Below are 14,312 nucleotides of genomic sequence, written 5' to 3' on the forward strand. Positions count from 1 at the left end.
CCTTGGGAGCCCTGTCCAGTGATAGGCCTTTGCCTCCCACAAACCCCACCCGCAGGTCTCGCTTTTCCCAGGCCCAGGCCGCACTAGACCGACGCGACGGATGACGCCATCGGATAACGCCGCGAGAAGGTCACACGGGAACTTCTAGCATGGCGGCGGCGGCGGCGGCGGCGCTGCGGGGAGGCTGGTGCCGCTGCCCGCGGGTGAGCAGAGTGCGGGGCCGCGGGGTCGGGCTTAGGGAGCTCCGGACCCGTGACCTCCAGGACCTCGTTCTCCCCAGGACTTTGACCCCTTCGGCCCTTCCCTGAGCTCAGCGAGAGGCTCGGAGTTTGGTCGTTGGGTCAGCCGAGGCCGGGGCGGGGGCCCCGGAGCGAGGCCTCGGAACGTGGGTCCCGAAGCGAGGCCTGAGGGCTGGGGCCGGGCGTGCCGGGCCGGGAGCGGATCGCCCCTCACTTCCTGGCTGACCCCATGTGTACCGATGAGGGAATGCTGTCCGTGGTGCTCAGTGGAGAAAAAGTAGCGAGGAAAAGGCATAAAATCGTGACAGTCACAGCTCACCCACGTCCCCCTACCGGGAGCATTTCCTGCATCGCCTCTCTTAATCCTCTGAAAGTGTGGGAGGTATTTGTCGCCCTGGCTAAGAGCCTGGGCTCATAAGATGCCCTGGGGGTCAAGGCGTGTAAAGCGGCTTCAGAAAATAGTACTCATGTTGCAGCTGTTTGTCGCTATTTCACAGGGTAGGAAGCTGGGAACTCAGAATTGTTAAGCAAGCTGCCACAGTCTCAAGAGTTTAGTGGGGTGGCTGACCTGGTCCAGAGCTCAGGTCAGTCTGACTCCAGAGCCAGACTCTGGAGGAAGGAAAATATCTTCCAGGAATCTGAGTGTCAGGAGAAAGAAGGTGTTTTTGACTCAGGACTGAGCTTTTTTTCTGGGCTTGCTTGTCTTTTGAGGCAGGTTTTAGAGGTTGAATGTACACGTGTTTGGATTTGGGCACAAGTCCCAAGGAGAACCACCCTCAGGTTTGGTCCTGCTGGGGGATTTTTCTCCTCAGTGAGACAGCCATCCACTTCTATTTCAGGCTGTTGCTGAAGTCAGTGGCTCCAGGATCAATGGGTGTAGGCATTTAGAGGAGTAAAACAAGTTAGTTAAACTCCCAAGAGTTACTCTTGAGTAGCTATACTCACACAGAGTGTGGCATCTTTGTAAGTTTGGGGTGTTGCTTAGAGTGACTGAAGACAGGAAGCATGGAATGGGGAGAGGAAGGCCCAGGGGATATGGAAATGGAAGAGTGGTTCTATCAGGTCACTGACAGCAGTGTACCTAGCTCCATGCTGGGTGTTCAGGTGTAGCGTTGAACGGGACCTGCATGGAGCTTCCCTCGTGGAGCTTTAAGTTCATCATTTGGTAGGAGAAGAACTGCCTATCAAAGAGGTGCTTCACATGAGGTTAGCAGCATTTTTGCCCAGGTGACTCCCCTAAGTTGCTCTGCTCACATCTCAACCCTGGACCAGGACATGGTAGCTTTATTCCAGGGCTGTGCCTGGGACAAGTTGGCAGTGTTTACCCCTTGAAACCCAGGCCTCTGGTCCTCCAACGCTGGCAGAAGTAGGGTGGGCTGGTGAGAGGAGACTGCTTGCCACCAGCATCGAGTCTTAGCCTGCCCATTTTCAGACTAAGGTGTTCAGCCAGACTGGCACATTTAGCCTTCTTCCACCATAGGTTGGCATTTCCTAGGACCCATCGGTTTCCCCCACGTTCAGAGGCAGGAGGGTAGATATGGGCCCCGGAGGTAAAAATCCAGCGTTTTCTCTTTCCACCAGATTCCACTGGCTTCTCAGAATTTGGGAAGATGGTTAAGCATCTGGCATGCAGCAGACATGTGATAAAAATCGTCAAATGAGTCTCAGACGACCCCTGCTCTTTTAGCGTGGCCTACTTCCTCGTCACCCTCTAGTCTAAATGGATCTTTCTCTTTTCTCCCTCAATTAGAGATGCCTTGGAGGTGGAGTCCATTTTCTCTCCAGCCACAATCTAGTGCCACTACCCCATGGTACCTATCGGATGCCCTGGCCGAGTGGAGAGCTGACCCTGGTGAGTGACTCAGGATACAAGCAAGCCGGCAGGAGGGGCAGGTGTGAAAATCTGACCTAGTTGACAGGAGAGAGGGCTGCAGGATGCTGGCCACACTGCTGGGGGTGTCTGATTGGCAGGCATTGCTCATCCAAGGTCTTTTGGAGTTACAGAGCCCAGTGGGCCTGGTCCTCTTGGTATCCCGGGAAGTGCTCGACCCTGTTAGGGGTAGGGCTCCTGCCTCACACACAGTAGCGTGTCTCAGCTCTGATGGCTAGAAGGGCATTCCTCTAACTGAGCTGAAATCCACCTCCCGGTGGCTCCCACGTGTGGGTCCTTCACTAAGCAAGGCTGTGCCCTCTGCTGGGTGACAGCCCTCTGGGCATTTGAGCAGAGTCACCCGTCCATCTCCTGGAGTTGGGTTTCCCCAGGCCTATCTCCCTTACTCTTTATGTTGTTCCTCACAGAGAGCTTTTTTTGCCCTCCCCGTCATTCCTCTTCAACCACGTTTCTGTTGGTGCCTCACCACCATGGGGAAGAAAGCCCGAAATCTCACCGTCTCCAAATCCACATGCTCAGGCAGCCCACACCCTCCCTTCCCTTCTGAGTCTCATCTCAGCCCTCTAGCCTCAGCATGCTTTATCTCCCACATCCTGTCCTGGGGCTGTTGTGGGCTTGGGACATGCCCTTTGGCACTTCCCCTTAGTTGTCCAGCCCTGCCCTCACCCCCAGTTTGCAGCCCTGGAGTGAGCGGTGGGGCTGCCGTGAGCTGGCACAGTCCCTGACAGTCTGAGAACTTGGACTTCCCCTGGAGAAAGGCTGGTCAGGGCACATCTGGACCAGACAGCAGCCTCCCAGTGCCAGGCCGGGCCACCGCACCTGTGGGGCAGCACCCAGACTTGCTGCTGCTCTCCCTGGGGCTGGACGGGGACCGGGGAGGCAGTCGCCCCTGAAACTGGTAGGGTGAACCCCCAGCCACTGCAGCGGGCCCCGCACACCGGCTGGAGTGGTGGGAGCAGCTGAGCACGTGCGGCTATTTCCTGTGACGTGGCTGGCTCACAGTCATTCTTTAAGCTTTCTCTTTCCCGAGCCTGCACTTAGTTACGCAGGGGGCGGAGCAGGCGTCTAAGGCGGCTGTGTCTGACCCCGAAGCCTGCGTCTCGGGTAGGGCAGTGCCTGGAGCAGGGCCTCATGCTGTCTTCTGGCCTCTGGGTGTGTTCAGTTGGGTTTTCCTGTGGGGATTGGAGAGGGGACCCTCAGCTCAGGCTCTAGGTGACTGTGATCCTGTGGGTCAAGAGAGGGAGGTTTGTGCTAGTCCCCAGGCCCTTGGGTGACATGTAAAGCCCAGCTGGGGACTCGGGAGTGGCCCCAAAGGAAGAAGTTACCCTGTGCTTCCAGAAGCCCCTGGAGTAGGGCCTGTGCGGCTTTTTTGGGATAAGGGGCCACAGAGTCCTTTCAACTCTAGTCCTGGGACGAGGGTCCCTTTGGGTGTTGGCCTTTTCCTTGGGTGGGCGTGTGTGAGTCCCCATGCGGACTCCAAGCTGTGCCTGTTTCTCTCACCCCAGTGAGAGAAGGGGCCAGGCATTTTCTTTTGTTTTTTAGTAGACTTTATTTTTTTGAGCAGTTTTAGTTTTACAGGGATATTGAGTGGAAAGTACAGGGCGTGCCCATCAGCCTCCTGTCCCCTTCTCCTCCCACCAGGCATGCAGTTTTCCTCCGGCTGTACACCTTGCAGTTAGGGCGGTACATTTGTTAAAACTGATGAGCCAGTGTTGACACATTATTGTTGACTTTAGTCTGTGGTTGACATTGGGTTCACTCTCTGTGTTGTACATTTTATGGGTTTGAACAAATGTATAATGTGTCTATCGTTAACAGTATGGTTACAGAGTAGTTTCATTGCGGTAAAAATCCTCTGTGCTCTGTCTGTCCACCCTCCCTCCCCTCCTCCAGCCCCTGGCAACCACCGGCCTTTTCCTTGTCTGCATAGTTTCGCCTTTTCCTTGTCTTCATAGTTGCACCTTTTCTAGGATCTTAGAGTTGGAATCCTACAGCCTGTAGCCTTTGCAGATTGGCTTCTCTCTTTTAGTGGTATGCCCTTAAGGTTCCTCCGCATCTTGTTTTGTTTCTTTTTTGAATTGCGATGTAATTGACAGAACGTGTCATGTGACTTCTCTGTATTTTTTTCATGGCTTGATAACTCATTTCTTTTTCTTGCTGAATAATATCTTGTCCCACAGTTTACCGCCTGGTGGCTTTTTACTTTGTCTGTTATACTCTTCTAATTGCGGGGCTTTTTTGGTTTTGTTTTGCTTTGTTTTGTTTTCGTTGTTGTTTTTGGCCGCACGGAGCAGCTTGCAGGATCCTAGTGCCCCAACCAGGGATTGAACCAGGGCCCTCAGCAGTGAAAGCGCAGAGTCCTAACCACTGGACCTCCAGGGAATTCCCAAATATTGTTTTTATTTATTTTTAAATTTTTGTTTCTTTCTTTATTTTTGGCCACGCCGTGTAGTTTGTATTCATTGTTAAACCTATATCAACAGAAAGGAGAAAATGAAAAAATTCTTCGTTTCTTTTACATTCTCTCTAGTCCAAATCCTATTCTTCTGGAAACAGGAAAGGCTTTCTCTCCGGCTTGCTAGATAATATCAAACAAGAATTAGCCAAAAACAAAGAAATGAAAGAAAGTATAAAAAAGTTCCGAGACGAGGCCAGGAAGCTGGAAGAGTCAGATGCGCTCCAGGAAGCCAGAAGGAAATACGTGAGTCCCCTTTGCTTTGAGTCTCCCTGGGCAGTCACACTTGCTCTCAGAGCCAGGAATTCCCTCCCAGTGCAGTGCTGGGGCGGCTGGGGAGTGAGGGGACAGGAGCAGGCCCCCAGCCTTCCAGTTCAGCCGTAAGACCGCAGCCTTCTCTACACACGGCCCAGCAGCACTGATGGGGTTTCAGAGCCCTCTCGACCTGCTGCATCAGAATCTGCATCTCCACGGGTCCCTCGGGCACTAGGTTTGAGATGTGCTGCTCCTGAGGGCCTCTGACTGAAATGGGTAGAAAGTGAGTTGCGGGGCTGGTGTAATTATTATATTAATCACTGCCGCCGTCTCTCACGGAGCAGCTGCCTGGCGCCCACCAGCGGATGGGCTTGGCGCCCTTTATTTGTCTGCCTGTGAGGTCTCTGCCTGGCGGCACCCCCATCTCACCCGTGGGCGGCCAAGCCTGGGGTTGTGGGCATTTGTCCCAGGCCCCTCGGAGGTTTTGTTCTGTTGGCGCCCCTCCCAGGCCATGGGCGACGCCTGTTCCCCGAGTCTCCCCAAGTCACTCACTTGGATGTAACTACCTGTGAGGGATTCGACCCGGTGGGAGATCGCCCTTCCTTTTCATTAAGGAAGAGGAGTGAGCCGAGAGGGGTCGTGGCCGGGTGATGGGGAGGGGGCGGGGCGGGGCAGGAGAGTGCTGAGAATGCCCCGCCCCGCCCCCAATATATCACTGATGAGCATATGGGCAAGATCACCCCCTGCCGCCTAGAGACAGATGCGGGGCCTGGGGCTCTGTGCTCAGGAGCGTCCCCGTCCCAGCCTTCAGCCAGGGACCCTAGGGGGCCGGGAGGGGCCGGGTGGACAGGCTGAGGGGGTGGGAGAACGGGGTGTGTCTGGGGAGGAGGGGACTGCTGAGAAAACGCTTCTTTGGACTGTGTGTCGCAACACAAAGATACAACATCCTTTACCCTAGAGAACCATCGAATCAGAAACCGTGCGGACGGGCGAGGTGATCAGGAAGAAGCTGGGGGAGATCACCGGCACCGTGAAGGAGGTAATGGCCTCAGGACCCCCAAAGCCCCTTAGGACCTCCGGAGCCCATCTGTTCCTCGCCTCTGGCGGGGGCGTCGTGGGGAGCTGGCAGCCGGGGTGGAGCAGGCGGAGGCTTCCGCAGCTAAAGTCCAGATGCCTTCAGGAAGGAGGGCGAGCTCAGACTAACCCACTGGCCTGCGATTCACCGATTCACCGCTTAAGTTAGAAGCCTCTGTACTACAAGCAAGAACAGTAGGAGGGTGAAATGAGGATGTTTTTTTTCTGCCTCAGGCTAAAAGGAAGCTGGGACACTGCACGCCCCACCCCCGGGAGGGTGGAGGTGAGAGTGAGACTCCTAGAGGGCCTGGGAGACTTTCTTGTCGCTGCTTCTGTTTTGCTTTTCTGTTCTCCTGGGCTGCAGAGAGGGGCAGGGCTTTGCCTCCAGGCCAGCCCATCGCTGGACACACCTACCTCCCCTTTGTCCTGACCCTGGGGCTGTTGCTCCTGTGCTGTCCTTCCTGCCTGTTCCAGGCCGGAGCCCTAGGGTCCAGCGCCCCAGCACCCCAGGCTTGGCTGTATGAGCCAGATGGGTTCAGGACGCCTGCTCCCGCCCTCTGGAGGCCAGGTCTGCTATTAGCTCGCGGGGGGCTCCTGCAGGCCCCCACCGGGTGCCACGCCAACACCTCCCTCTTCTCTGTCTCAGTAGAGTCTTGACGAAGTCAGTAAAAGTGACCTTGGCCGGAAAATCAAGGAGGGTGTGGAAGAAGCAGCCAAGACCGCCAAGCAGTCGGCTGAGTCTGTGTCCAAAGGTGGGGAGAAGATTGGCAGGACCGCTGCCTTCAAAGCCCTCTCCCAGGTGAGCTGGGCCGGGGCTCGTGCCCGCCGGCGCTCTGGGCTCAGCTCCAGAGAGGCCTCACCGAGGGCTGCAGGGCACACCAGGCCTCAGCCCCTCCTGGCTGAGCAGCCTCGGGCAAGTCACAGCCCCTAGGGAGCTACACATTAACATACCAACAGCCTCCAACCCGATGTCAGCTGCTGACACCCTTGGCTCACTCACGTCCAGAACCCAGAGAGACTGTCGGGCTCTGGGTCACTTGAGGTCCCGAATCATTCCGTAAATACCAGTTACCACACGCTGGGCCCTCTACTGGCCATGGGGCCTCAGGAGAGAAGGTCCGAGTTCTTGCTCTCAGAGGATCCCGGGACAGGAATGGGAACAGGGAAGGGGCATGCAGTTCCACGTAACACATGACAGAGGAACGCTCGGGGAAGACGCCAGGCCAGGGGAGCGGGCATCACCGGCTCGGGGCGCCCCGCGCAGCTAGGTGTGGCCAGAGCGGCTGCAGGGACACCAGAGGGTCCTGGAGGCCGTGCGGGGGAGCTTAGGTTCATCCTGAAAGCACCGCCTCCCAGCGAGGATTCCGGCAGCAGCTCAGAGGAGGCCGGAGAGTGTCTTGGGTGATGGAGCCAGCAGGGAAATGGGCTCCAGAGGTTTGCAGAGGTGGGATCCAGAGGCTGGGTCAGCTAGGATGGAGGTGGTGAGGCACAGGCAGCCCTCAGGACGCCCGTCCGGTTTCTGGTCCATGTGCAGGAATGTTTCCAGCGAGAGTGCGGGATCGGCCTCAATGTGAGGGTCATCTGGGGGCAGCTCGTGGCCGGCGGGGCGGGGGGGCTGAAGTCAGAGCTGGGGTCTCCCCTCTGCCTCTGCCTCCCGCTCCCGCCGAGGCTTGGGCGTGCCCTTGCCCTGCACCTGCGAGTCACATGACCTTGATACCTGGGAGGCGTGGCCCTGGGGTGGGTCCACAGCTGCTGGTCTGGGGTGTTGGGGAGCCCCAGCTCCCACATGGCCAGCTGTGCTCTGCAGGGCGTGGAGTCCGTCAAGAAGGAGATCGATGAGAGCGTCCTGGGGCAGACCGGGCCCTACAGGCGGCCCGAGCGGCTCAGGAAAAGGAAGGAGTTCTCAGGAGAGAAATTGAAGGAAGAGAAAGTGTTTGAGGCCAATGAGTAGGTACCAGACCGGCCAAAGGGCCCACCTCTCACCACCTCCCTTTGTATTACCTGCACTGCTGTCCGTTTCCCAGGACCCACAGAGGGTTCCTACCCGAGTCAGTTTGTGGGGTTTCTTTCTGCTCGAGGTTCCCAGGCACCCTGAGAGAACTGGGAGGGGAAGGGTAGGGTGGCAGGAAGGGGGAAAGAGAAGGCAAGAGGCCGGGGTCATCACCCCGTCCTGCGGCTCCTGGGCTGCGCTCACTGGCTTCCCTGATCTTCCCCAGAGAGGCCCTGGGGGTCGTGCTGCACAAGGACTCCAGGTGGTACCAGCAGTGGAAGGACTTCAGGGACAACAGCGTGGTGTTTAATCGTGAGTGTTGCTGCCTCAGCGAGCTGCCCGGCGGCAGGCGGGGGACGGACACTTTCCGAGTGTTCCCCGAGGGCCGCGCACAAGGCAGAGGAGGCCGGGGCCAGAGACGGCCAGTCGCTCCCACAGGGTTGCCCAGCGAGTGAGCAGCGGGGCGCAGGCCTCGGGCGGCCTGAGGGGGAGCGCCCACTACCTCTTGGGCGGCGGGCTCCTTCACTCAGGTCTGGGTCACCATCTCGGTTGGAGCCAGTGTCGTTGCGAGGCAGCCAGGTGCACGCGCCAGCCACCCCCCCATGTGAACTTGCCCTCGACACACCCCCTCACGGGCCAGGAGCCAGCTCAAGGCCCGGAGCTCTCTGCTCAGTCTGGGGCACATGGCTTCCCCGGCGCTGACAGAGAGCCCTGGCCCTCCTCAAATGAGGATGTCCAGAGGCCTGTGTTCCCTCGGTAGCGGAAGCCACAGCCAGCAGGGGTGCCGCCCGGCGTTCACTCGGCTCCCCTCAGCCCTGGCGGAGGGGTCTCTGCGGCCTCCCAGGGTCGGCCAGCAGGCTCGGAGGGGGCTGCGATGGAGTGGCTTTTTCTCTCCGGAAGGGGCCCCTGACCCCAAACGCCACCCCCACAGGGTTCTTCGCGATGAAGATGAAGTATGACGAAAGCGACAACGCTTTCATCCGGGCCTCCCGTGTGCTGACAGACAAGGTCACAGACTTGCTGGGTGAGTGGGCTGTCCTGGGATCGTCACCCCACAGCCCGAGCCGGCAGGGAGTGGGGTCCCGGGCCCTCACCCCACTCCTGGCTCGGCTGCCCCAGGGGGCCTGTTCTCGAAGACGGAGATGTCGGAGGTGCTCACGGAGATCCTGCGGGTGGACCCCGCCTTCGACAAGGACCGCTTCCTGCAGCAGTGTGAGAACGACATCATCCCTAACGTCCTGGAGGTGGGTGTGAGGCTGGCAGGGCCGCTTGGCTGTGGACGGGGCTTCTGAGCGGAGAGGTGGCTCCAGTGTTGACAGAGGCCTGAGCACCCCACACGCCCAGCCCTTGTTAGTCAAGCAGCTCGAGAAAGCCAGGCCGCTGTGGTCTCCTGCAGCCCCCGCTGGTCCCTGGGCCGGTGCCCTGACCATCCTTGCCTCGCCCACGGGGTGTGTCTGCCCCAGGGACTGAGTTTCTCACCCACTGCATCCTGGAGCCCCGTGGCTTGTTTCCCTCGAGCTCTCTTCCTGAAGTTGTTCCCTTGAAGCTGCCAGGGGCCAGGTGTTTGTCTCCCAGGGGCCAGGGGCCTTTCAGGAGTTGGGAGAAGCAGTCTGCTGCTTCAAGGGTGCGGGGGCAGCGCGTGACTCAAGGCAGGGAGGCGGGACCAGCACAGCAGCCCAGGGGCCTTTCCTCTCTGGGAACCGTGAAGCCCATCTCTGGTCTTCTTGCCTCTCCTTTTGGCACATAAACAAGGAGGAGGCGACTTGCTCAAGGTCACCCTCCTCGAGGTCCCTCCAGGCTGGGGCTGGAGCCTAGGCATCCTGCAGCCCAGCCAAGCCAGGGGCCTTTGGCACGGCCTTAGTGGAACCACAGGCAGCCCGTCCGGCCCCGTGTGAATGTCTGTCCCTTCCTCCCGCGCCGCTTCCGCCTGGCCCCCTCTCCCTCCTCCAAGCTCCCAGGTCCCTCACGACACTTGGCGGGGTTGGGAGGAGGTGAAAGTGTAGCATTTCCCCAAAGCGGCAGCCCAAGCACGGGCAGAATCTTCTGGGCTGAGATTGTCTCAGCCCCCAGATTCCCTGTGGTATCTCACCACCCCACTCCCCTCAAAACCCACCCTCTCCTTCACCAGATCCAGCCCTGTCTCTGGGTTCCTGTGGAAGCTTCTCTCATTGCACCCTGGGAACCCTCCCCTGCACTCCCCCTCTGCCCTGTCCCGCGTGGGCCTCGCTGTCTAAAGCTTCTTCGTCCCCAGGGGAGGTAGAATGGCCTGCCTGGCCTCCTTGGGTTGGTTTCCCATCCAGGGCGAGAGCCCCAAACACTGCCACCTTCCTTTTCCTTCCAGCAGGCCGTTGGGACCCAGCCTTGGCTGCCCCGTTGTCACCTGCGGGGGCTCCGCTCCCACTGCTGCAGCCTGCCGGTCTCCCTTCCCCAGACTAGGACCCGGAGGCTGGGGCCGGGGGTCTGCAGAGGAAAGGTTCTAACTGGAGAACGTTCTCCAGACTTCACCTGCCTCAAAAGCCCGCTCTCATTCTCACACTTTTTTTTTTTTTTTGTCTTTCCCTTTTTAGGCCATGATTTCTGGAGAACTCGACATTCTTAAAGACTGGTGCTACGAAGCTGTAAGTGCTTGTTTGCTTTCCCCCCTGTTTAGGCCTAAGAAGAAATCACAGTTCAGAGGAGATCTGCTTGGGTGGCTCAGTCTAGGAAGGGCGGGGGTGGCTACAGGCTGGGGGCCCAGGGGTCGGGGGTGGGCGGAAAGGGACGGCGGATAACTCAGGGGGTGCATTTGATGTTCCCTCAGTGCACGGGGGTCTTGGGTGCTGGCCGGCAAGTGGGGTTTGAGGCCCCACAGCCTCCTTTCCCTGGGCCGGAGTTACATCATCGGGCTCATCCGATGGGGGTCGTGAGGGTGCTTTGGGGACACCAAGGGCAGCGCTCCAGCACATGCGGCGCTGGATGTATTCATCAGCTGTTCTCGTTGCAAGATCCTCAAACACGTCCAAACAGACATTGATAGATTCCCACCCGGGGAAGAGCCGCGTGTCCTGATGAGGCCCGGCTGCTTCCTGGAGTCAGGGCTCTGGGCCCCGGGCCACAGGCCGCGCTGGGCTGCATGGCGGCGGCTCCGGCGTCCTTGGGAGCACGCTGTCTGCTCTGCCCCTTCCTGGCAGCCTCCCCATCCCCGTCATCAGGCCACCTCACCCCACCCAGCTCACTCCCTGACCTGTGTCTTCACGGCTTTTGTTCCCCCCTCCCTCCCCCACCAGCTTCTTGATACTGAGCAATCCAGAGTTTCTTTTGGCTGATTTTATTCTGTACCCAGCTCACAAACAACTTGAAAAAGCAGAGGAGAAGATGTCAGGTTTTCTTGTTAAATACTCCCCTGCACGACGGTGACTAATCCAGTGGGCATTTATGAGTGGTTTGGTGTTTTTTTTTTTTTTAACTTTGGGACCATTAGGATGTGGCTGGTTATCTTTGCCAGCAAGTTGCTGCTGGTGCCCCTGGAAACGAAGCTGAAGTTGCAGCCACTCACACAGGGGTGTTTTGAAAATGTCATCTTTAAGAAACCACACAAGAAGTCAGATTGGTACTTTTTTTTTTTTTTCTTTCGCTTGGTGGATCAGTTACTTCCATAAAGAGCGGATGCTGTTGGAATGTCTTCCGTCATGGTTGCCTGTTGAGATACAAGGCTGCTGGCTGCTGTGTCCCGGGCCTGGGAGCAGCCACAACAGGGTTTAGGGTGTCGTTTGGGGCACTGCTGCCCCCATGAGAGGAACCGGCTGCCAGTGGCCGAGACCTGCCCACAGGGGCTGGTCAGTGACGAGGCGGTAGACCCGGGCAGTTCACCCCAGAGCAGCCGTGGGGTAGGATGAATCCTAGAGAAAGCGTTTGGTTCCAGGCCAGGATTCACAGTGAGGTGAACGTGGGAATGTTCAGGATCAGCCAGAGAGGCCTCAGCGTACCTCTGGGAGTGTATTCCAGATCGCGTTCCAGGAGAATTACCGGCCTCACTGATTAATACCGCTTCCAGTAGCGTTGATACGGTGCCGTCTTTATAATGAGAGGGCAGTGTGTGATTCGAGCCAGCCAACGGGTGGCACCGGCCTCCCTGCTTGGACCCATGCTTCTGGCATCTGCCACTCCTGGCGCCGCACACCCAGGAGCCGGGAGCCATTTCTGGAAGGTGCAAGAGCTGAAAGCCTGAAACCCCGTGGTGAGCTCGCCCGCAGGGAGCTTCCCGAGACACCGCAGCAGCCCCCGGCTCCCTTGCGGTGCAGCGCCTTGGCGTGGCTCGCACGCACAGGTGGCCGGCCATGTGGTTGTGTCTGGCTTCTTGTTGCAGACCTACAGCCAGTTGGCCCACCCAATCCAGCAGGCCAAGGCGCTGGGCCTCCAGTTCCACTCCCGCATCCTGGACATCGACAACATCGATGTGAGTGCCTCTTCCGGGGGGCCAGGTGGACCCTAGGGCAGGCAGGGGTGCTCCTCTGGATTGCGCTCAGCTGGGAGGGTTGAGCTCCCCCTCCCCGGAGGAGTTCCAGTGCTTGGATTAAATGACCTCCAGGGTCCCTTTCAGTGGAAGGTTTCCACGGTCTTGCTCTCAGGAATTCTCAGGCAAGTGGTGGCCCAGGGGGTGCTGTTGCCCAGACCCAGGGTCCCCCGAGGCCCGGGCTATCCCTGCACCTTCACTGGGGGGGCTTTGTCAGGACTGCTCAGGCCCCCACTGGTCTACTCTGCCACGATCGCCTCGATTTCCTCCCCGTGGGGAGCTGAAGGCACACCCACACCTGTGCGCGAGACAGCTGACTCTGAGAGGCCATTACACGCCTGCGCAGCCTCGGTCCAGGGAGCCTGTGTGGGTCCTCAGTGGTTCACATTCTGCCTCACAGTTGCGAAGTGCTCACCCGGAAATGGGCCTGTGAGAGGTGGCAGGCCTGGGGTGCTGAAGCAGGGGTCTGCACCTGAAGGGGGAGCAGCAGCAAAGGGGCTGGGGACCGTTCTCTGAGGCCTGCCTGCCCTGTCGTGCCCCCCCCCCCCCCCCCGCCCCTGCAGCTGGCCATGGGCAAGATGATGGAGCAGGGCCCTGTGCTGATCATCACCTTCCAGGCCCAGCTGGTGATGGTGATCAAGAATCCCAAAGGCGAGGTGGTCGAGGGTGACCCGGTGAGTGAGCGGGGGAGGGGATGGGGTGGGAACACGCAGTGAGGCCAGTTGAGAGTCAGGGGATGCGGCGTGGCAGGGCAGCACCTTGAGCTCGGCCTGGTGGAGGGTAGCTGATCCCTCTGGTTTGACCAAGTCCTGAGTTACAGCCTCTGTCCCTGCCTCTGCTCTGGACCCCAGAGCCAGGCCGACCCCACAGCACCACTCCCTGGTCCCTCCCGGTGCCCTGACCTGGCAGGGTCTCTCTCCCTGCCCTGCGCTGGTCCTGGAGTGGGTGCCGGGCTCGCACCCTGCCTCCAGCCCTCACCCTTCCCCGATTCTGCAGGACAAGGTACTGCGAATGCTGTGCGTGTGGGCTCTCTGCCGAGACCAGGACGAGCTCAACCCCTATGCGGCCTGGCGGCTCTTGGACATCTCCGCCTCCAGCACAGAGCAGGTCCTCTGAGCGCAGCAGCCACGACTGGGGCCTCGGGGCTGGATCGTCACTGCAGACACACGGGGGACTGGTGTCCACCTGCAGCAGCTAGACCTCTGGGGACGAGACTCTCAGCTGTGCCCCCGCCGTGCCAGGACTGCTGCAGAGCTAGCGGGATGCGGCGGGGAGGGGAGGGGCTGCTGTGCACAACACCAGCCCCCGCACCGCCCCTGTGCCCCATGGGGGCTGCTTGGGCCATGGGCACCGGGGCCACGGGCAGTGCCCAGAGGCCCCCAGCCCAGGGGTACCCTCCCAGGACCCAGTGGTGCGGCCTGGGCCCACTGGCCACATCAGCCAGGCCGTTTCAGCATTTCTTTTTTAAACAGTGCCCTTATTATTATCCTGTACATACGCAGAGATTTGGAAATAATAAAACACCAAAGTGCAGGAGAGCAACCTGGGTAGTCCAAGGTGTCTGTCACTGGGGTGGGAGGAGCTGGGACTGGCGGGGGGCAGCCCACTGGTCATGGGGCAGCGGTCATGGTCACTGAAGGAACTCTAACAAGAGGGGGAGGACTCACCTGGACGGGACCCTGCCCACCCTGAGTATGTTGTCGGGCGGGGGGAGGGGGGGAGGAAGGAGACTGGAAAAGCTATGGAGGTTTTCAGTCACCTGGCTGGGGTCGCTTGAGGGTTGGGGTCCCCGAGGCTGGAGGACCTTAAGCGCCTGTTTGAGTTTTGGGGGCACTGGGATTCCCCCAAACAGGGAGTCTGAGGGGTCGGTTGCAGAGGAGAATGGGGCTGTGGGAGCTTAAGTCGGGCTGGGTGGT

The 14,312-nt window shown here is 59.2% G+C and overlaps 1 protein-coding gene across 1 annotated transcript; it reads left to right on the plus strand.

Annotated features, from left to right (window-relative positions):
• The first annotated feature begins 60 nt into the window (after window positions 1-60).
• Window positions 61-13,938, plus strand: TIMM44 (translocase of inner mitochondrial membrane 44). The gene is made up of 13 exons (XM_059061561.2): window positions 61-203; window positions 1,990-2,091; window positions 4,661-4,831; window positions 5,799-5,879; window positions 6,564-6,713; window positions 7,722-7,861; window positions 8,131-8,216; window positions 8,836-8,928; window positions 9,024-9,148; window positions 10,472-10,522; window positions 12,250-12,339; window positions 12,960-13,070; window positions 13,393-13,938. Exons 1-13 carry the CDS (start codon window positions 150-152, stop codon window positions 13,510-13,512), a joined length of 1,374 nt encoding a protein of 457 aa, XP_058917544.1. The 5' UTR covers window positions 61-149; the 3' UTR covers window positions 13,513-13,938.
• Window positions 13,939-14,312: the final 374 nt, after the last annotated feature.

Source organism: Kogia breviceps, chromosome 4 (assembly GCF_026419965.1).
Source record: "Kogia breviceps isolate mKogBre1 chromosome 4, mKogBre1 haplotype 1, whole genome shotgun sequence".
NCBI classification, from domain to species: Eukaryota; Metazoa; Chordata; class Mammalia; order Artiodactyla; family Physeteridae; genus Kogia; species Kogia breviceps.